We start from the raw sequence: 22,289 nt of genomic DNA, 5'->3' as shown, positions 1-22,289 counted from the left end.
TGATCAGTATATTTATTAGTGTAAATGAGGAAGAAGATGGTGTTTACCCTTCCTCGGAGTGTGACGGAGAAGTGGCGTTCCGTGCCGTGTTACTGATGAAGTTTCGTATTTCGTTAAAATACGAGTCCTCCTTGTCCTCCAAGATGGCACTGCCACTGTCCAGCTCTGAACGGGGCGACGACATTGCCGTGCCTACACGTAAAAAACAACATATATTTGTATAATTTAGGTGTATTAATGTAAGTATCAAATAACCAACAGCTGCTAATAAGGTTATTTACAAATGCTAAACATTAAAATGGGTGTTTTTTTAATGAATTATATTTATTTTCCTATTTATTTTTTTTATAGGTGTGTATATGTGTATGGATACTTGATAAATTACCGTTCTCGTGCTTTTTGAGGTGCCGGTCCAGATTGGTTTGTTGCCCGAAGCAGCGGTCACAAAGATGGCATTTGAAGGGTTTCTCTTTGTTATGGATGTTACGGATGTGACGCTGAAGATTCGACGAAATACTGAACGAACGATCGCAGTACTTACATCTGCGGACACACAGACACGTATGAACATAATTAGACCATACAGTATTTACAATATACAGACATGAGAAATCAAACTCTCTCGTGTTATCCGTCTCGCACACACGCAGGGTCCTAAACACATGATTGAGTGGTCATGAACTCTGCGTCTCTAATCTTTGGCCAACTTAGTAACACTCAAACTCTCTCGTCCACATCCTCCCTCCGCTCTGAAAATGACTGCATGCGCCAAGTCTCTTCACGCAGAATTATCCGTATGATTACGTGATCATATCTTCCCCTCCACCATAGAGTTGTGCGCTAAACTGTGTCTCCCAGGAACCTGTTATCTCTCCCTCTCTCCATCTCGCCCCCCTCCGAATGCAACAGAAAAAAATGAAATGAAATTGCAGTTAAAGGCTGATCACCGGCTCGTTTAAAGCACTGCCAGCACGAGGAGATTGAGGCTATCTGGAAAGTAACACAGCCCTGTACAAACCTCCCCTGTGGTCAGACGGACCACAAACACAGTGTGTGCGCACGCCTGTTTCTGTGCAGTATTTTAAAACTCCCTGAAAGAGTCTGAGCCCCAAACACGGGCCTAATTACCCAGCTGCCTTTGCTGGCCTGCAGCTGTATGGCACTCATCACCTCCATTATTCATACACACTTCCTTCAGTCTCCCTGTATGTCTGTCCTTTTGTCTCTTGGACTTTACCTCACTCTTAGCCAGTGACAATAACCATGTAATATCAAATAAGGGGAAAAAATACTGTATCTGCTTATATAATGGTTGCATTCAATGAAATACTTTCATAAATAATAATTTATGGAAACATTATGGACATGGGATTTATAAAATTGTGGCAGTGCAAATACAATAACTAATGTTCGAAAAGTACTTTTATTAAAAATGATAATCCCAATAAAGAATTCTTCTGCCAATGGTTTGTGTATTAATATGTAATTCAACTGATGTGCTACAATGCTGAGTATGTGAATAATTGATTACATCAAACAGTATTTATTAGTGTATGTGTGTGAGGGAGTGTCACCTGTAAGGCTGCTCTCCTGTGTGTGTCCGTAGATGTCTTGTAAGGTTGGCTGAGCGTGGGAATATCTTGCCACAGTATCTATAGGGGAAGGAAACAGATCTCCAGGAACAATACTCAGCAATACACACACACACACACATTTCCCCAAAACACCCTGCATTCCACGTTCAGTGTTGTCATCACTCATTAAACATCAAACAAATGTTTACTTAAACATCTTATTAATGAAACAACAAAAACAAACAAAAGTTATTTATAAATATTATTTATTATACTTTAGTTCATCTTAATTAAGGGTGTCACAGTATACCAATATAGTTATTGCCAATAACTATAATATTTATCGAATTAAATACTGATATTGTGTTAACACTACACAAAGTTAAAGATGAATTTGACTGATAGCATTGTATTTTTTCCAGGTATCACGATAATTGCGTTATCAAAGATTAGTTTGGCCGTTATAATCGTGTAGCGAAAATCTGGTATGACAGCCCTAATCATACATACTGAACCCATTGACTATAAACTGTTTACTATATGATTTTTGTTTGTTATCATATAATTTGTTTAAATTGTTTGATTAGTTCTTATACAATTTGTTTTGTTTGTTTACTTTATATATATTTTTTAGATTCCTTTGTTTAGTTACTATACAATTTGCTTAGGCTTGTTCGTTTACTTACTGCATTACCATTTAAAAAAAAAATTTTTTTTTGTAGTTACTAAACAAATTGCCTAGTTTTGGTTGTTTACTTACTATATTATCTTTTTTTAGATTTGTTTGTTTAGATACTTTACAATTTACTTAGTTTTGGTTGTATTCTTACGATTTTTTTTAGATTTATTCGTTTATATACTATAACATTTTCTTAGTTTTGTTTGTTTACTTGCTATATATTGTTTTTAGATTTGATGCTATACAATTTTCTTAGTTTAGTTTTTAAGTTTTATATACAGTATATTTATATATATATACACACACACACACTACCGGTCAAAACTTTGGGATCAGAACGATTTTTAATGTTTTTTACAGGAGTTTCGTATGCTCATCAAGGCTGCATTTATTTGATCCAAAATACAGGAAAAAATGTACTATTGTGAAATATTTTTATGATGTAAAATAAAATTTTTCTACAGGATCAAGGATGTGTTAAATTGTTAAGAAGTGATAGCAAAGATTTATATTGTTAAAAAAATATAATATTTTGAATAAACGCTGTTCTTTTTAACTTTTTAATCATCAAAGAATCTTGAAAAAAGTATTGCAGTTTCCAAAAAAATATTTGGCAGCACAATTGTTGCCAACATTGATAATTCTAATAATAAATCAGCATATTAGAATGATTTCTTAAGGATCATGTGACACTTTATACTGGAGTAATGGCTGATGGAAATTCAGCTTTGCATCACAGAAATAAATTATATTTTAAAGGATATTAAAATAGAAACCATTATTTTATATTGTAATAACATTTTGTAAGATTACTGTTTTTTTGTATTTTTGATCAAATAAATGCAGCCTTGATGAGCATAAGAGACTTCTTTAAAAAACATTACAAGTCTTACTGATCCCAAACTTTTGACCGGTAGTGTATGTATTTTTTAATTTTGTTAGTTTAGTTCTTATATCATTTGTTTTGTTTGTTTCACTCATGGTTTTTAAAAAGTAGATAATTCAAGTATTTTTAAAAATATATGGTCTGTGCTAGGAGGAACTGAGTGTTCATTGGCATTGTTACCTGCAGGTGTAGCGCTCTTTGCCTTTGCGTAACAGTGTCTCAGGAAGGGTGGTGGGCGGAGCCCGGAAGTCGAACATGGAAGGAACGGAACGCATGATGTCACCGCCGTCTGGCTTCAAAGAGCCGAAGGATTCCAGTTTTTCAGCCATGTTTTCAATCGCCGACATCTGCGAGAGATAGAGAAAAGTTTCATTACCTCGCTGTGAGGTCTTTAAGGACACACATCCCCACTGTGTTACTCGCATTTATTGACATGGAGTTGCATTCTACCACAGATGTGCGGGGCAAAACGCCGACCGTGAACTTTCACTCTCGGATAACAGTGTGAAATGCTTTCACTGATCTGTAATGTCCAATTTTGGCGCACAAACTCAACTAACAATGCACGTTATAAGATGGACCACACATGTGCACACACACAGAGATTCATGCGGATAAGAACCGCTGCCAATTTACTAATTAAGCCTAATAGTTGCTTTCATCAGAAATGGACACACTCTCAAAGGGGATAGAGAGCTACATGTGTGTGTCAGCCAGAGAATGAGAACAACATAAGGCCCGAGTGTGTGTGTGTGCTGAAGAGCAGGAGTGATTCATGTCCTATGTTGGCCATAAAGCATTCAGTGCACAATATGAGCAGACAGCACATTCGTCAATATGAAAGATGTTGACATTACTGATCAAGGCTGAGACAGCAGTAATAATGATATCATAGGAAGGAGAGGGAGGGGACAGAGCTTGGGGGGTCCCAAGAGCCTAGGCGAGCAGGCCTATCAACCACTGCGCAACAGTGAGGGCTTTCAGAAAGCAGAGTGGATTTGCATTATTTCATGTGTGTATTGAATTTTCCCCTTTTCTTATTTCGGGTTTTGTTGACAAATCAGTCCTGATTCACAATGAAGGACATACACGATACACACACACGGACATGCATACATAAACACAAAGAAATGTCTGTTTCCTTCTGCAGAAGATATTAGAGAAGTTTTAAGAACAAAGACAGCAATGGAGAGTCAATGGGAACTTGTGCTGAAGTCTCAAACTGCGCTCATATTTTCTGTATCCCAATCCAAATCAAAGATCTCAAAATAAACTCAAACATTTCTCATCGAGTTCCTCCTAGATCATGCAATCTGTTCTGTTCTGTCATTTTCCACTTATCTGCCTGACCACTAAACCACAACATCCAGAAGCCTTTTAAAAACATGTTTATCTAGCTATCTCATTATCTAAATGAGAACACAAAATACTCTCTCTATATATGCAGTCATATGTATTCTTTCATAAAGTAAATATATATATATATATATATGAACACAATTAAGTTGTCAACATGGGAATATCTCTTCGATATCTCTACTGATTCTTCTGCACAATGAGATTGAATGCAGACCAAATGGAGACTTTTGCTCACATTTCCTACTTCTATGATTTAGCTCCAGAGAAAAATACACCAGTAATTTCATGTGACTACAATATCTCAAACTGTCCTCAGATTTGCCAAAATAGCAACGCGTGCAATTAAAAGTCAGTTTTAATGAGTTAAAATTTTTCTCATCACATACGTCCAAGACCAAATGATTTGTACTATGCTATCAAAATTAGTTTTATAGCTCTGTGATCTTACTGCATGTCAACAATTGGCTCATTTGTGTCTATTTTTATTCCTCCCAAGGAATTTTAGGAGAAACATCAGAGAAACGAAGTTACATGAAACATAACTCATTAAGTCTTCCAAGCTATAAAAGCGCAATAAAACATTCCTCCGGGCCAGAGGTTTTGTCCACAAAGTATGTCTAGGTCAAAAATACACACACACACACACATTTTTTATAGCCAGTTTGATTGGTACTTGAAGTCTAAACATATTACCATAGATTGGTATCTCTATGATTGCTGTAACAACTAAGTCCAAAGAAATCTGCGATCGGCAGCGATTGGACTTCCTGGATCACTAAGTAGCCTTCACCCTCTCTGTGGTAGGGCAGCTGTTGAGTTGCCCATTCTCAGTAGTGTGTGTCTGAGAGGGCCTTCATTAGCAAGAGCTTTTTCAATTGTTGATCTTATCAGGGTACCAGATGTCTTGGGTTTGGAAACCCCCCTTGTGCTATCACACACACACTCAGAGCGGGTCCCAGAGAGACTGTTACCCCTCCAGTGATGCGATGCCGTACGGGAGTGTCGCCACCCCAAATCAGAGCAGTGGTCTGTTACTCTCTCTGTGTAAATAATCACGCTCACTCACATTGACTGCATTATCAGGGGTAGCCATCAGAAATAACAACTGTTCTGTCTGGTTAACACACACACTGGCACACAAGAGTAGAGACATGCGTGCACCAAATGACACATGAATTCAAAAGACATTTCTTCGATGTTTAACCAGAGAGCATTTCATTTGAAAGCTAGTTGTGTGTTTTTATATTATCTAGAAAATCAAATGTGCTGTTTTATGGTACTAAAATCCAAAAAATGAATCAATCAGTCATCATGCATTGAACAGATCACGCAAAAAGTGTAAAAGGGCGGGTGTTAACTGGCTAAACATGGATCTTCTCTGAATGGAAATGACTTTGGACCAGATTTAGCTGTTTTAGGTGCGATTTGGTCCATGCATTTGTTTGTTTGAGCCATGCATTTCATCTAGCATGTCATGCTAATAGTGAACTGCATTGTGGGTACATGTGTATTGCAGAAGTTAGGGGTGTGTGTGTGAGGAGCATGGAAGTATTAAGAATGTGTGTGTGTGTGTGTGTGTGTGTGGTGAAAGCACATGAATGACTCGGTTTGGAGTAACTTACCCATGTTCTCTGATCAGGCATGCGAAACTGGGGGCAGGACAGAAGGGAAACAGCAAATCAAAATCAAGAATCAGACTGATCATGTGTGATTATGCAATGTGATGTTTAGTAAAGGTTAACGTTCCACACTTGATTGACTGAATTAATTAATATTTTATTTTGTATTTTATTTATTTTATGCAGTATTTATCAAATTTTTGTACTACCATTTTTCTGGTGTAATGGAAGAAAAATGTGATTAAGAAAATCAAATCTATTGTTAATTTCTTGATAATTATTTATCATCAAATATTATACAGATTAAAAAAAATTACAAAAATATTTAATATAATAAAATGTGAATATAATAAATATAACTAAATTAAATTAACTATTTTTTAAAAATGTTTTCCTACAATCCACTTGATCGCCCAATGTCTGAATTGTTCTCCACTGCCTAGCATCGCACTAATACAGTAGATTTAAAATGGCATTTCCCATAATACATCTGTGCTGTCAATAGCATCCCTGGTGCTGATTAGAGAGTCCAGTGAGCATAGTGCAACAAAGTGGATGCTGATAGGTCACCTCCTTAGGCAGTGTGTCAGGGACATGTGGACATTATCTTGCGCAGACACAAAGCATACACAGGGAATAAATCAGGCCAATGAAACAGCCCATAAAAAACTCTCCTGAAACAGCCAATAAAACACTACACCGGTGAGCGTCTATGAGTGTGTTTCAGGGTCTATGTGTGTACCAGACGTGTGTGTATGGGTTTATATGAGAACTATGTATTATTTTTACAGAATACTTATAGCGAACACACAACGACATAAAGCAGACAGGTTACTTAATACACACTAATGAGACACTCAGGCACAAAACCACACACACTCTGACAAAATCACACATTCCAGATGCACAAATCACATAAATCACACTGATTTACAATAAACACACACACACACACACACACACACACTTATTCAAAGTCTCCATCCAGGGATATGGGTCAGTCTCAGGCAGTAGTTTAACTGGGTATCATATTGTGACATCATAATGAAAGACACCCACACAGAGACGTGTCACAAAACTCCCACCCTGTCTGAATCTCACATCTGGACCTGATTACTCAGTAAAAGAACCACATGGAGGAACATGGGAGTCACTATGCTAATGCTAAAACACTGGGGCCCTGTAAAGCTACTGCCAACATACTGTAGCTATTACATCAATACGAATGTCACGAGGAGTTATTTTGTCAATAGTAGAAATTGCATACAATGGGACAAGTAATGTTATGTCAGCATTTAAAACTGCTTTGAATTTGGTTAATGTGCTGAACTTATTTTGAAGCAGCTGTAAGGAGTTTCCGCACCATTAGTGGCACTAAACCAAATTAGTTTATTGCAAAAATAATCATATTATTGTGTGAATAAAGTAAGATGTGTGACAATTCTGCACACCACCTTTTTGTACCAATGGTGGGAACTACTGTACAAAAGAAAGCTTTCAAACTGGTCATGCAGTACTTTTATTTGCATTTGAGTCTGGAACAGCTTGCATGAACACTGACTGCAGAAGCATAGAATGAGGCACTTCAAAGTAGGCTAATGATTTGTGCAGACTGTAGGGACGAGGTGATAAAATTAAATGGAGTTAGCAGTGGGAAAATATTCTGACAAATCTCACCTGCGGGTGGAAGAGAAATCCAGGAGTGGGCCGCATATACTTGTCCTTGAGGACTTCGAAAGGATCGTTCATCTTTCTCTTCTCAACCCTGCTGATGTTAAACTTCTATCAGTTCTCATGGTAAGTTTAACCAAACTAAGTCAATTCCATTATGCTAAGAGAGTAGGAAGGACATGTGATTGACAGTACCTGTAAATGGGATCCATGAAGAAAGGCGTAGGTCTTGCGTGTTGGAGGGACGGGTCGGCCTTGGGTGGCTCCGGTTGCACCCTCTCCTCTTCAAAGACAGGGTTCTTTTTTAACTCCTTCCCTCTTACACTCTTTCCTCGACTTCGTCCACCGAGACTCAGGTCCAGCGGTTGATCCTGGTTGGCTGATTGTACATGTGAGGCTTCCGGTTTCAAAGGGGCGCAAGTAGCGGCAAGACGTTCTTCCTTCCGTTTGGTGGTGAGGTCAAAAGGTGATTCAGCGTTTCTGCCTTTACGTTTTTTTCCCTCAACCGGAGGGCTTTCTGGCTCCCCTTTGGGGCCTGGAGGTCTAAGTTGCTCCCTTTCTGGGAAAGGATAGACTGACGGAGAGAAGGCAGGGAAGAAAGACAGAGGGAACATGGAAGGGTATGGCAATGCCCCAACTTTTTTATCTTGCAGGCCTGCAAGTCCAGTAGAACCAAAGTATTTCTCAGCAATGGAGGCAATTGCCTTGATCGAGTCATTAACGGCACCAGAAACAGCCGTTTGCTCGTCCAAAGATGGCGGGAGGAGCCCTGGCACAGGGAAGTCTTTTCCGTTATTGGTGTTGCTACTACTACTGGAGCTGACAAGAGTCGGGCTTTGGGCATCGTTGAACCCGCTGGACTTCCTTTTCGGGCCTTTCCCGTTTTCCGGCACTCGCACTCGTTCCCGGTCGCTTTCGGCTTCGCTGTCCAACTCTGAACCTGAAGTGCTTTCCAGCTCACTCCCGCTCGGAGTGCTGACGTCGTCCAGATCGCTACTCTCCGACTGGTCACTCATCTTCCCGCCGTGCCTTGGTTTGGAGATGGATCCTTCCCTTTGATGCTCCATGCTCTCGCTCTCCCCGTTGAACGAATCCTTGCGTAAACTCTTCAAGAGGTCATGTGACCCAGAGATGGGTGAAGACAGCAGCGGACTCTTTCGTAGTTCACCGCTCGGAGGGCCGTTAATAGGTGACGTGGATGGGATTAGAGGGGGCCGGTGGTAAAGTCCTGATGGGAAAAGTCCTGGAAAACTGAATGGGAATGCTGGAGGGGCTGCTGGGAATGTCAGCCCACCATGGTGCCGGTTCGTCCCAAAATAGTCTGCTAAACCAGGACTCCCATGGCTCATTCCAGCCAGTGCGGATTTGTCCAGGCCAGGGGTGCCAGGGAGGGCCATGCCCTGGGCAAACAACCCTCCCGCGGCAGCAGCAAAATGGTTTTTACCCTCGCAGAAGCGCCGATGCTTGTTTAGGGACGACGTGGTGCTAAACATCTGGCTGCAGTCTTTGCACTTGATCTGAGTGCGACAGTCCGCGTGCATGCGCTTGTGGCGGCACAGATTGGAGAACTGCGTGTAAGATTTGTGGCAGACCTCACCTAGAGACAGTGAGACATGGACATACGATGTAAATGGATGGTCAGTTTAGCCATGCCACACATACATTCATTCACAAAACAAACAAAAATGCAGGATAAGCAAGGATGGCAGACAAAAGAATGCAATGTCAAACGCAGGTGCACACACACACACAGACAAGGACATTACAATGGCTCTATTTTAAGCGTGAGAAGGAAACAGAGTTGAATGAATCCTCTCCCGCAGGTCCGTTCCCATGGACCAAGCGACGTCTCTGTCTATCATACACACACACAGGCATCTCACATCATTACACACTGTTCAGTCGTCAAACAACATTCTTAAAACTCATGATGAATCCTAAACTCTTGCTGTCAATGTCACTGCACACACACTCCGTCCTCACAGCAGTGTATACAGTTAAATCCCTAACGCACACTCTGAAAGTGATAAAAGCACCCTATACATTACCAGTCTAACACCTCTAGTGTGAAACGGAGCCTTTTAACCACTCGCATTTCTCATCATAATCACATATCCTATTGCAAACGTGATGTTTTCAAAATTTATGGAATCTAGCGGGTGGTTTTGCTAATCCCTGTCAGATTGCATGAGGTGTGAGGTGCGGAATTAGAGGATGTTCTACCATGATGTGTGTTTATAGAGTCAGTCACTCAAACAGACTACTCAAGAGATGGGATGTAAATATTAGTACAGAGTAAAAGGACGACTTAAAGACAGGATAGACAGGAATGATAGTCATTATTACTTACACTCATGTTGTTACAAACCTAAATGACTTCTTTCTTCTGTGGAACACAAATAAGATATTCTGAAGAACTCTTTTTGTCAGTGGGGTTTAAATCAACACTGGACCCCACATGACTTTTATTGTATGGACACTGTATATTTAACTTTTGCTTTTGAAATGCTTTCAGTTTTGGAACAACACAAGGGTGAGTAAATGATGGAATTTTCAACTATTACTTTAAGAGTTTGTAGTGGGTTTTTCTGTTCACACACACGCATACTGCTTGGATATCGTACATTCAAGAAGCACAACAGACATACGCACACACATCGCTTATATAATTGTGAACAACTGGACATACTCGGATGAACAGGTGTGAAATTTGGGGCGTGTGTGAGGGAAGATCTGTGGGCACTTCAGAGTGCTGTGTTTTGTCAGGTCTTAATAAACTGTAAAGAAATATTATAAACACATTCCGCAGTGGTGAACAGCCAATAGTAAAATGAATGTGTATGAGTGTTTGTGTAAAAGGGAGATTTTCTCTTTTAGTTTAGAATAATTAACAGAATTTTTGTCAATGTTTGTTTCAGTAATAAGTCCAGAATGAAGTATATGAACACATACATGCAAACAAAGACACGAGCGAGTTTATGGCTCTGTTTCAAAACCTAGTGAGCTACCTCACTGTATACTGCCTTCTAAGGGATCATCCTAACCGAGATGAAACCTCATAAGTGACTAATTTGGAATGCTGAAACTGATTACAATTTGACGGAATTATATTTTATCAATACTTTTCAGTATTGAATTGAAATGTATGTTAACAATTGATAAAAGTAAGACTCTTGGTTACAGAGCGTACATTTTCCTGTGTATGCATCAAAGTGCATGTGTGTGGTGTAGTTGGTGTGTGTGTGTTGTTGCGAGGTCATTAAGTGTTGTTAGCTGTGCTTGTTCAAATGCTGATTGCTGTAAATGGCTGTGTTAGTCTCTGTACGAGTCGGCCTGCATGTGGTAGTGATTTTCCTGGAATGGCCAGTTAGCAAGCTAGTTACTGTCTGATATGTGGCGGCGGTGGGGGTCTACACGAGCTGTGTGGGATCAGCACTTCGAGGGTCAATGCATGAAGTTCAATCGTGCAAAGTTCAGAGGGCGCAGTACGATTTTAGACGTTTAAATCGTTATGAGGGGCAAGTGAGCTCTTTATGCAGGATGAGATTAAGAATTGAGGTCATTCGCATATGAGGTTGGAGGTCAGAGGTCATGCATGGAAATTGAGAGTGCAGAGGTGGTGTACTGACATGCATTGTAAGGAAATGTAGGGAAAGTGAGCGTTCCAAAAGACTGATAAGATTATAAGAACATGATTATGTTGGTATGTACTGTATAATATTGTCAGTAACATTTACTCTAGATTTGACCGAGAATCAGATGTTGGAAATCATCACACACCACAGCACAAATGAAGTGTACACATGGACAGAGACAAACACAAACATGTAGTCAATAAATACAGTATATCAAACATAACAGCCTGTAAAAAAAGCAGTTTAGGTTATAGCAAATAAACACAGAATAACACATTTTTTAAATAAAGTATTAATATATTAATTAAATATTAATATGAATTAATATTAACATTAATTAGACGCAAATAATAATAATAAACAATTACACACTAATATTAATAATACTACTAATATCAGTATCATTTTCAGTTATTGCTCCTCAGTACCTCATGTTAAAGACAACATGAAATCAAAAATGACCCTATTTTATTTCTTAACACATATTCCTTATTGTGCATGATGTATTAGTGCACCAATTTATATAAAAAAAGAAAAGAAAAAAAGTTCTCTATAACAACAACTCTTCTCTGACTGCCACTTTTCCCAATCCAATAAATTCCAGGTCAATACAAAAGTATTTTTTCTGCCTGATTATTCTGTTTTTCTGTGAAATGTGTCACATTTTATAAGTAAAATGGGTTGCAAATGCTGTTTCATGTTGACTTTAAAACATGCAAGATAGGGATTATAGACCGATTTGAAATGAACATAAGTGCTGGATAACCCAGGCCAGCTGGAGAGCTCCACCAGTCTTTCAAATTTTTTTGAATAGATTTGAATCTATCAGATCTATTTATGTTTATTCATTTGGTGGATCCAAAGCGAGTTACAGTGCATTGAAGGTATACTTGTCTTTAAATACCAGTTGAGGCACCCATCTAGAATCAAAAATTCAAAATTTGGCGGGAATTTCAAAAGGATGCTGGAGCTCTCCAGCTCTGCGGTGTGGTGTTCAGAGTAGAAAGCATGCAGACTTACATATGAAGGGTCTGAGTGACTTACATATGAAGGGCTTGACGGAAGAGTGAATGTGTTTGTGTTGTTTAAGGCCCGAGGAGGTGGCGAAGGTCTTGCCGCAGTCGGGGCAGGCGTGAGCTCTCGCCCCTACATGCTGAGAGCGAATGTGCCTCTGCAAGTTACTGGGGTCTGTGAACACCTGCTGGGTAATGAGAGAGAGATATAGGGACAAAGTTTACATACACAGCCTATAGATAGCAGGAATCATATTGGAGTGGATCTCAAGTGGTTTTGATTGGACATCAAAGTGGCAATCGAAAGTACCAGAACTGATTATTGTACAAAAGTAAACAAAAACGTTATTGTAAACAAACACTGACATCTATAGGTTCATGCTTATGAATTTGCCCTAACTGGACATAAAACCTTTGAAGTCAACAACAAAAAATGTTCTCCACTTTTATGATAAGGCTATTTATTTTGCTATCCAAACTATATATGATTATGTAGTTAGTTGCTTTTTATTAATTGCATTTAAAACTGTTTTTTCTAGGGTGGAATTATTGTCGAGTTTGAGGTAACAGAAGGTGTGTTCCAGTTAAAGAGGCCTGTTTTTGCACAAGTCTTTTCTAATGTCTGGACTCTACCTTTGAGCAGTTTTCACATTCATAATGCTTGCCGCTGTCATGTGACATCTGGTGGCGAATCAGGTTTGATTTCCAGTTGAAGGCCTTCGGACACTGATCACATTTATATTCCCTCTCATCGGAGTGAGACAGAGAGTGAGCGTCCAGACTGAGACAGACAGAAAAAGAGAAAGACAGAATTATCAGATTTGAGTGTGTTTTGGTAGAAGCGTGTATAAAATAAAATAAAATAGCAGTTTTAAAATAAAATAAAACAAAACAAAATAAAACAGCAGTTTTAAAATAAAATAAAACAAAACGCAGTGTTTTAAAATAAAACAAAACAAAATAAAACAGCAGTGTTTTAAAATAAAATAAAATAAAAATACTCAGCAATGTTCTAACCTCTGGGCATCAGGAAAGACCTGCTCACACTCCTTACACTCCTGTGGGGAGTGGGGTAAGTTCAGGGGGTGAGTGTGTAAGTGCAGTGGGTCAAGATCAGGATCGTCCACGGCGCTGGGCAGACCCTGCTTAGACAGCTTGAAGCCGGAGGAAGGCGGGGTACCGCATGCATGCTTCTGATGGTCCAGCAGCTCCGAACCAGACTCAAAGTTCAGGTCACAGTCCTCACAACGGTATTGACGCTCCTCTGCAGGACAACAGAATGAGTGAGATAGCAAGCGAGCGAGTTTGTGTGTGTGTTTATGTGTGTATGAGTGCAAACTCACCGTGTATGTCTGGAGCCATGGTCTCACATGAAAAATCCTCAGCCTTCATGAACAGTAAGAGTTCCTCACCCGGCTGGACCTCTCGGACCACACGGTAAAAGATCTAGAGAGAGAGAGAGACAGATGTTTAACATGGGACAGAATACTGATACACTACTGTTTAATGTTTTTTTTTTTTTTTTAAAGAAAAGATATTCAGCAAGGACACATTAAATTGATCAGTAAATTCATTAATAATGTTATCAAAGTTTCTATAAAAAGAAATATAAACTTTTATATAAATATATATATAAATATAAACTTTTTGATGAATGACTATCTAATAAACAAACAAACCCGATAAACTTTACATTACTAACAAATCTGATTTTAGTGTCAGTGTTATTTGATGCTTTTTATTTTATTTTACAGATCCTCAGGATTTTCCAAATGGTGGAACGGTCTGTCTTTTCAGGAGCATGTGAAAAAATAAAAAATGATTTCAAATGACAATACATTTTGATGGACAAACAATGATGGGAACCTGAGCTCGAGCGTGTGTGTGTTTGAAAGAGACGGTGTTAAAGAATCCGAATAGAGACCTATCTGTTTGTCACACACACACACACACTTCCTGCGTGAACACAATAGGTAGTGGGAGAAACAGTTGTGTTATTTGGATGGTGTTATTTTTGGCAAGCCTTGAAGGCATTAGACGGCTTACTTCCTGTTCAGTCTGGTGGTGACATTTGAGCATTCTTATTAGAGATGTCACTCAATCAGACAGACACGCACAAAAACTCCTGATAATACGATAAAGGCAACAGAGAGGTGGAGACCCCTTAGAAACGCCATGGTCATTATGTGTGTGTGTGTGTGTGTGTACAAGACCCAGCAGGCCGCGAGGGACACGGAGGGAGCGAGTCCTGCTCTATTGTTTAACAGGAGAATACAGGGAACTAGCAGGACCCTCAAGACAACATGAGAACGAAGTCTCTCTCACAGACTTTAACGGCCCGTCTACCCCTTCTGGTGCCTTCCTGCAGATCTCTGATATCTTGTACTTGTAATGTCACAGCCGACCCTCTTTCTGTGAGTGTGTGTGTGTGTTTTTATCGCACACACTCACGCACAAAGACAGGGAGCAAAGGGCCACAATAATATTGTGAGTACGAGACAAAGGCAGAGCTGTTCAAATGCGGTGTGAGGGGCCGTGGGGTGAATGATACGGGCACACACACTCATACAACTTGTTGGCCGGGGACGCAGCAGGCCAGCCAAGCTCAGAGATCAGGTGAGTTTACTGGGCATCACTCCTGGCAACCCATCCTGGGCTGTGCTCTGGTTCTTCAGTGCCAAGGGTGAGTGCCAACCTGCGAGTCTTTTCAGATGCCACAGAAGTGTGTGTGTTTGGCTGTGTGCACACGCTCACACACACTGTTCTCAGGATGAATGCGTATTATCGGGAGAACTTTTGCGTGGTAACCACAACAAAAAGTTATATATCAGGACGAGTAAAACAAATGTTACTACAGCTTGACAAAATTGACTACAGAAGTTAGTTAGATCTGAAAAATTCACTCTGGATGTTTAAAAAAGCAAAATAAAATGATAAAATATTAATATCTACCTACAGTGTAAAATAATATAAAAAATGCATTAAACATATATAGTAAATGTACTAAAACTAACTACTAACTAAACAAATTTATGGACGTTCCCAATGGTAAAAATAAAATAATAAAATAAAATAGCAGAGTTATAAAATAAAATAAAAAATACTCAATCACTCACTCACTCCCTGGATGCTCCCAAAGATAAAATACAATGAAGTATATGCATATAAATACATATGAAAATGATCAAATATAATATAATGTAATAAAATACAATATAATACAATAAACAGTAAATATACTAAAAGCAAATAAATAAATTACAAACACACACACACACACACACACACACAACTCGGAAGTTTCCAAAAGAAATTAATAACAATAAATATAAATAAATGTATATATAAATAATAATTTTACAGTGTGTCCTCATTGGATAGCTAGTTAAACGTGTGAGTGTGTCTGGGTTAGGATGTCTGGCAGTTTCAAGTTAACTGGTAAGTGAAGGTTGTAAACTTGTAAACTTTCAGTGCTTATAGTAACAGATTGCGTCAACTGAGTCTACCTTAATCACAAAGTCAACAAAGCAGGCCTCTACTATACCTAGACCTCAATGTACATGGAGAATTAATATGACACTAATATGACCAATTTTGACCCATACTGAACCACAGAAGACAAATCCTTAAACATTTATCATCAGGGCTTATCTTTCCAAGACTTTAAGATACACAGGCACTTGCACTTGACTTTGAGGGCACTGAGAAGTGCACTAGATAATCGTTACCTTGACTTCAGCGATTACTGACGCAAACAGTGCAACACTTTTCTCTCCAAGTAAGAGAGGTCACTTCATATACAAGACTCACATAGCTCGGCTCTATTGTGTAAGTGTCTATGAGAAACGGATGTTAGTCGACTGATGTCCTGATAAACAGGTCCATTAGATCCTTCGTTCAGCACTGTAGGAATGAAAACACTCTCACACCGACCAACGCCTCACACTGAAATCCCCCTTTCCCCTTCCCCAGGTCCAGTGAAAAGGTGACGAGTGATAAGCTGGAATAATCGGACAATCAGCGTTCCTTGTGTCCAAGTCGATCAATATCTGTCCAGCCATGGATTTTCTTCCTGTTAATTGTTCTAGGTAATACTTTAACTAAGAATATTTAAGTGTTAAATAGCTTAACCGAAATGACGAATAGCATTTTGTTTCACGCTGATTTCCTCTTTTCAATTTTAAACAACTATTTAAGCAGTAAACAGCAACATGATTCAGATTCATCCAACAATTTTGTTATTTTTTCTAGATAACATCTTAAAGAATAAAGGAAAGCTGTAAGTGAAAAAAGAGGGGGGTCGGAAAAGAAGAGCACATTCCTTCACCTCCACGCAGCCAAAATCTATTCTTTATGAAAACTGATAACGGTCAGTCTTTTGTATCTCTCTCTCCAGGTTTTGTCGCTATAAGGAGGTTCAGCGTGATTATAAAAACATGTGGGATGCCGGAAGCCATAAAGTCTAAGCCCAACTCTTTGTTATGACAAGGTGTCATAGTTTAACAATTATGGCCCATATCATAATGCTGTGTCTGAACAGGTTCTCTTCCTCTCTTTCTCTCTCTCTTCTAGTTTCTCTTTATGTGAACCTTTAGAAAAGTAAAATATTTGGAAAATCTAGACCTCCCAGCCATCACATTGTCCCTGCTTTCTCATCATTCACGTACTGGTCAAACATCAAAAACACACTTTAGATTGAGAGACGTTTTGATTTGATTCTTCTAGTGGATCTCACTTTGCAAAGTTGAATATGGAAAATACAATTGGCCTGTTTAACATGTGAATGAATCCTCAGCATACGTCACTGCACTTGAAAAGGCCGACTGGTGCTTTGAGAGTTCTTTGTTATCTGTAGACAGGCAAATGGTAAGTTAATTTCATAATCACTGAATATCTCACTGTGTGATTTGGATGTTCAGAAGGGTGTGATATCTCCAAAATAATCCTGATAGCATGAACTGATCGCATGATTATTGTTTTGTTAGATTTAGCTTGCTGTGCTGTGTAGTGGTTCAAGAAAGCACAACAAAACTTCAACTCAACGCAGTTCAACCCAAAGTCCATTTAAATCCACTTGTCTCTAGTCCAGATCAATGCAGTCGGGATTAAATCCAGTCCATCTGTACTAATCTCTGTTCAATCCAGTCTAATTTGCTGTAACTAATCTTAATTTAATCTAGTTTAACTCAGCTTGCCTCATTTTAATTTATTTCAGTCCAACTCAAGTTTAATCCTAAACTCATTTTAATTGAATCCAGCTCAACTTGACTTAACTTTATTTAATTCAGTTTAACCCAGTACAACTCAACTTAATTTAATCTCAGTTCAACTCAACTCAGTTTACAAATTAACTGAATCTAGTCAAACTCGGTTCAGTATAACTCAGTGAATCCAGTTTATCTTAATCCAACTACAATACTCAGTTTCTCTTCAAATATGGACTTGAAACTTTAAAAGTCGCCTTTTAAACACACAAAAATGACAAACTAACATCACAGAATTGGTTTAACCTTTTAAGGAAGAAAATAAAAAATAAAAAGCAAACAGTCAAATTTTGTGGCGTGTAAAATACTGTGAATAAAAGCTGTGAATTTATGGAAGTGCCTCATTCTCTTTGTCTTCTCTCTCTCTTTTAGAGTCTCTTTCTAACTGTCTTTAACTCCATAAGGATTCAGGAATTTGTCGTCCCTCATATCTGAGTGCAAAGATACAAAATGTGTGATTATCATCATGCTTGACCGAGAGAGTGCGTGTGGGTGTGTGTGTGTGATCCTGGCCTGTGGTCCTTCACGCTGCAGCCAAGATACAAAAGACCAAAACACAAAAACACAGTGACACACACATCGAACGAGAATGCAGAAGGAATCTGCTATTAAAGATAGCAGAAACACCTTTAAACACTTCATTATGTCAGCCATGCAGGTGCTTTGAGTGTGTGTGTGAGTGTGTGTTCTCCACGTACCTGCTCATGTATCTGGCAGGCTGTGAGGTTGTGTTTGTGGGTGGATGGAGAGATCTGGACGTGCCTTAGCCAGCTCCTGCTATCACACACGCTCCCATCCAAACCTGTCTGCTCGCCCTGAGAGAGAAAGAGAAGAGAGAGAGAGAGATCAGTCTTTGATCTTGAACTTTTACAGATTACTGTGCAGTGACTAAAATCTCATGCCACCCACTGAGGCTTAGAAAACGGCGATACAGATAAGTCTAACTTATCGACACACACACACACACACTTTCTCTAGGACACTCACACACACTCTGACAACATCTTTTTCACACACTTCACTTCTCTCCCTCTCTCACAGACTCTTCACCTTTGCTTTTTAGTCATCAAGCCAATGTCACAAACAAAACATTCTTAACTTCATCTTAAACATCATCTAGTGGCTCAGCTCGCTGGCATCTGTTCAAGGAAGTTTTACACATCAACACCACAATGATTTTTTTTGCATTTGGTGAAGTATTGAATTGTGAAAAAGGCCTAAAACATGTAATATAATTTATACATTTTAATACCTAGTTGGTAGTTCTCTAGTTTTTCAGCAAATATCCACAACAAACAATTTAAAGGTTTTACAGTACATTTAAAATACAAATTTGAACGGAAAAAGGAAATGCTTTAAAAGGTTCTAAATTGCAGATTTGCGTGCAAACCAAATGATTTAGCAAAGACAAAAATATTTAACGAAGACACAGACTTTCACGTCTGCCCAGTAACAGTCTTCACATTACTACAGTTTCTGCCAAAACTCTCGAAACAAAAATAACGGGGTTTATCTTTCACAGAGCTGCCAAACTACCGTTACAGTCCGTACAAACATTCTCTCTCGCTCTTTCCGTGATGTGAAACAAATATGAACACATTATTAACGAATAAAAAACGGGACAGTTGCATTGAAGTGCAAACTAAATATTTCTTTTATATTTAGACTTTGAGTTTATGTAGTTTGACGCCAAAATCCACCGCGCGCAAACTCACCCCCTCCCAAACAACCCTGATCCTCTCACCATCTCTCTCTTTTAAAAGAAATATAAAAACAAATAAGCGGTGTTAAAACAAATGGATAAAAATAAAATGTCAGAAAATAAACAGGATATGTAGCAAAAAAAGTGTATTACAATGGTCTAGAAAGATATTGTTAAAACAATGTTTTTGTAGAAAAAGAAAAAAATTTGATTACTACAAACTAAACTCGTAAAACTAGAAACATTTGTCAGCTGTAATAACTTTCAGTTTTATTTTCTATTGTCTTGTGATGAGAACCCATCTGCTACTTTCATTGAACAAAATTCGTTTCATTTGGAAAACGATGCACACAATTGTTTACAACAAAAATAAAACGCGAAATATCGCTCAGAAAATAAGTTTCAACGGAAAAGTAAATAAAAGGCAATAAAATGTTACTCAGGAAAAAAAAATAAAAATACTACAAAAGTACAAAATCTATAGACAAATAAAAATAAAAAAAATAAAAAGCTGGAGATGTTAGCGACACACAATGCATTTAAGCGTTACGCTTCAGAGCAAACAACCATAGCCCTTCATTTCGATACAATTAAACAAGTTCAAAGGTGAAGGATGAATGGACTTTTATTTGACCATTAATTCGAGGCTTGTCAGAGAGAAACGTTTATATAAGAACATAAACCGCCTACCTTAAGAGCTCCACGGAAATCTCACTGGGAAGAATGAATCAATGAAAGGGCACCAAAAAACTCACAACAGCCCCGAATGAAGCTCGTACGCGACCGCTGTGTTTTGCGGCATGTATCCTGTGTCTCTTGCTGAAGAAAAAAAATCGCTGTCTCTCTCCTCTCGTTTTGCTCTTATCAAGCGGACGACACGCTAAATTTCCCCGCGGACAAAAACTTTGTCCAACTTCAGTCCGTTCCTCCGCGAATCGTGCGGCTGAAAGTCCCCAGGTGTCGGTCTGTGTGATTGGCGGTTTTATTCACTGTCCCTCTTCCTGACATCGGATCGCGAGTGAAAGAGTGTGAAAAAGAAACAGAAGGACGGCGAGGATCGTCCACCTTCAGTGATCTGAACGTGTAGGAGTGTCTCTGTCTGTCCCGTTCCAGTGGATCCTCTCTTGTCCCATGCGAGGGAGATGCGCTGAGGAGGAGGAGGAGGATGAGGAGGAGGGGGGACCTGTCTCGCGTGTCCACCGGTCGGAAGTTGCGCGAGGCTCCCCCACGCTGGCGAAGAGGCGAGGTCAGCGCGAGGTCGGGACGGGGCTGCTCGTGAATAGACCCGAATTTCCCCGCTTTGATGAAGCCATCCAGTAATCACGAAATCAGCGGCGGTTTCCCTCCCCGCTTGCTTCGCTCGCGAAAACGAGGGAGGCTCGTGCAAGTGAAAGTATTCAATCCAACTCTGTTAGATTGTTTTCTTTAAGACTACATGACGTGCAATTAACATTACGACTAATTTAAGAACTAACATTTACGTTTAGCTTTAGTAAACACCAATAGAGCTACTTTAACTTTTCAAATAATTACTTTTCCCCCCTTATTTTTCCCCACATGCACAATACACCTGCTCCTACTAGCCCACGACTGAACACGATAGGCAAAAGAAATTCTCTCCCATCTCTTCACACACACACAAATCAAAATGCATTATTTCACAAATTAGATTTTTTTTTTTTTAAATAGCAAACTTCAACTTTTTTATGAGAAGGAAAACTTTAACAACATCTCTATCAAATTAAATGTTTTTTTCATGCAATAGGCCTACAGACATTAGGTGGTTATTTTAGATTCACGTTTTGTTTTGCATTATTTGGCCTATTTATTTTTTAATCTAGCGAACTATTTAAAATAAAGATTCTTCAAGTGGTTTAGCAATTAGCTAACACTCTTTTTAGTTTCTAAAGAACTTTAGAACTTGAACGATCTCATATTGCATTAGTCACTTATTTTTAAGAGTGAGACTTTTGGAGTCCAGCGCATGTAAGAAGCGCAATCCATTGACGGGACTCTAATGACTCTGATGAAGATGAATATGTCTCCCTGGCCTATCTTTGACATTGAACTCAAGGTCTAGATAATGTCCATTGTTTAATGAAATCGCAGGGCAGAAGCGGAGGAAGGACAGGAAAAATCATGTGTAAATACGGCGGCCCTCGCCAAAGATTCCCATACACCCGCGCTCCTTGAGAACCGCAAAGAGACCCCGGTCCGCCGCGCATCGATTTCCTGCCATTCCTCGACTTGTCCATTGTTGGAAGCCTTTTTAATTTAGCCATAAATTGGGAAAGCTCAAGCTATGAGCTGTTCTATTTTCTCCCTGTCAGGATGAGGGATTTGGTTTATGATGCATTGTGTATTAAATACAAGTAATCTGGGAAAGTGATTGCCTGGCCTCGCCGGGGTCTGATGGAGGCTGGTGATAGAGGCTCCTCAGCTGAATTGTTCCGAAAAGGAGGAAGCTATAGCAGATAAACAAAAGGGCCGGTGGTATCTGTACCAAGCCAGGGGTAACACGGGGTAAAGAGAGCCCACGGGGCAGGGGCAACTCCTGGAGCGTCACCGCGCGCCTCTCCGGTAGATGGCGTAGTGAGCCGGGTTTGGAAACGGGAGGAAAACTTTCCGCTTTCCGCAGGAATGAAGTTGCATTTTTTGCATTGGTGACACGTTGTTTAATGTCATATGTGTAGGAAAAACCTGCAGGCAGTATTTGAAACACAGCGTCACACACGGCGGGCTAGAGTGAGTGGCGGCCGGAGTGCTAGAGTGAGCGGCGGCCGGAGTGCTAGAGTGAGCGGAGGCCGGCTAGAGTGAGCGGCGACGGGTGGGCTTGCGGCAACAACATGTGACGACCCCGGGCTGGACTCCGCTTCATCCACGGTGA

At 39.5% G+C, this 22,289-nt stretch overlaps 1 protein-coding gene across 1 annotated transcript in view; it reads right to left on the bottom strand.

Moving 5' to 3' along the window:
- The window catches only part of LOC107752009 (MDS1 and EVI1 complex locus protein EVI1-like), a 174,839-nt gene that overhangs the window by 9,083 nt on the left and 143,467 nt on the right, over positions 1 to 22,289 (bottom strand). The window contains exons 3-14 of the mRNA XM_016567848.1: positions 18,399 to 18,515; positions 13,780 to 13,882; positions 13,454 to 13,700; positions 13,070 to 13,217; positions 12,468 to 12,621; positions 7,984 to 9,385; positions 7,795 to 7,882; positions 6,121 to 6,147; positions 3,320 to 3,486; positions 1,575 to 1,652; positions 386 to 543; positions 48 to 192 (exon numbers count right to left, since the gene is read on the bottom strand). Of these exons, the coding sequence (XP_016423334.1) occupies positions 48 to 192; positions 386 to 543; positions 1,575 to 1,652; positions 3,320 to 3,486; positions 6,121 to 6,147; positions 7,795 to 7,882; positions 7,984 to 9,385; positions 12,468 to 12,621; positions 13,070 to 13,217; positions 13,454 to 13,700; positions 13,780 to 13,882; positions 18,399 to 18,515 (2,834 nt within the window). The remainder of the gene's footprint in view (positions 1 to 47; positions 193 to 385; positions 544 to 1,574; positions 1,653 to 3,319; positions 3,487 to 6,120; positions 6,148 to 7,794; positions 7,883 to 7,983; positions 9,386 to 12,467; positions 12,622 to 13,069; positions 13,218 to 13,453; positions 13,701 to 13,779; positions 13,883 to 18,398; positions 18,516 to 22,289) is intronic.

The sequence above is a fragment of the Sinocyclocheilus rhinocerous genome, unplaced genomic scaffold (assembly GCF_001515625.1).
Source record: "Sinocyclocheilus rhinocerous isolate Xijiao unplaced genomic scaffold, SAMN03320098_v1.1 scaffold1965, whole genome shotgun sequence".
Classification (NCBI taxonomy): domain Eukaryota; kingdom Metazoa; phylum Chordata; class Actinopteri; order Cypriniformes; family Cyprinidae; genus Sinocyclocheilus; species Sinocyclocheilus rhinocerous.
This window is presented reverse-complemented; position numbering and strand designations above follow the sequence as displayed.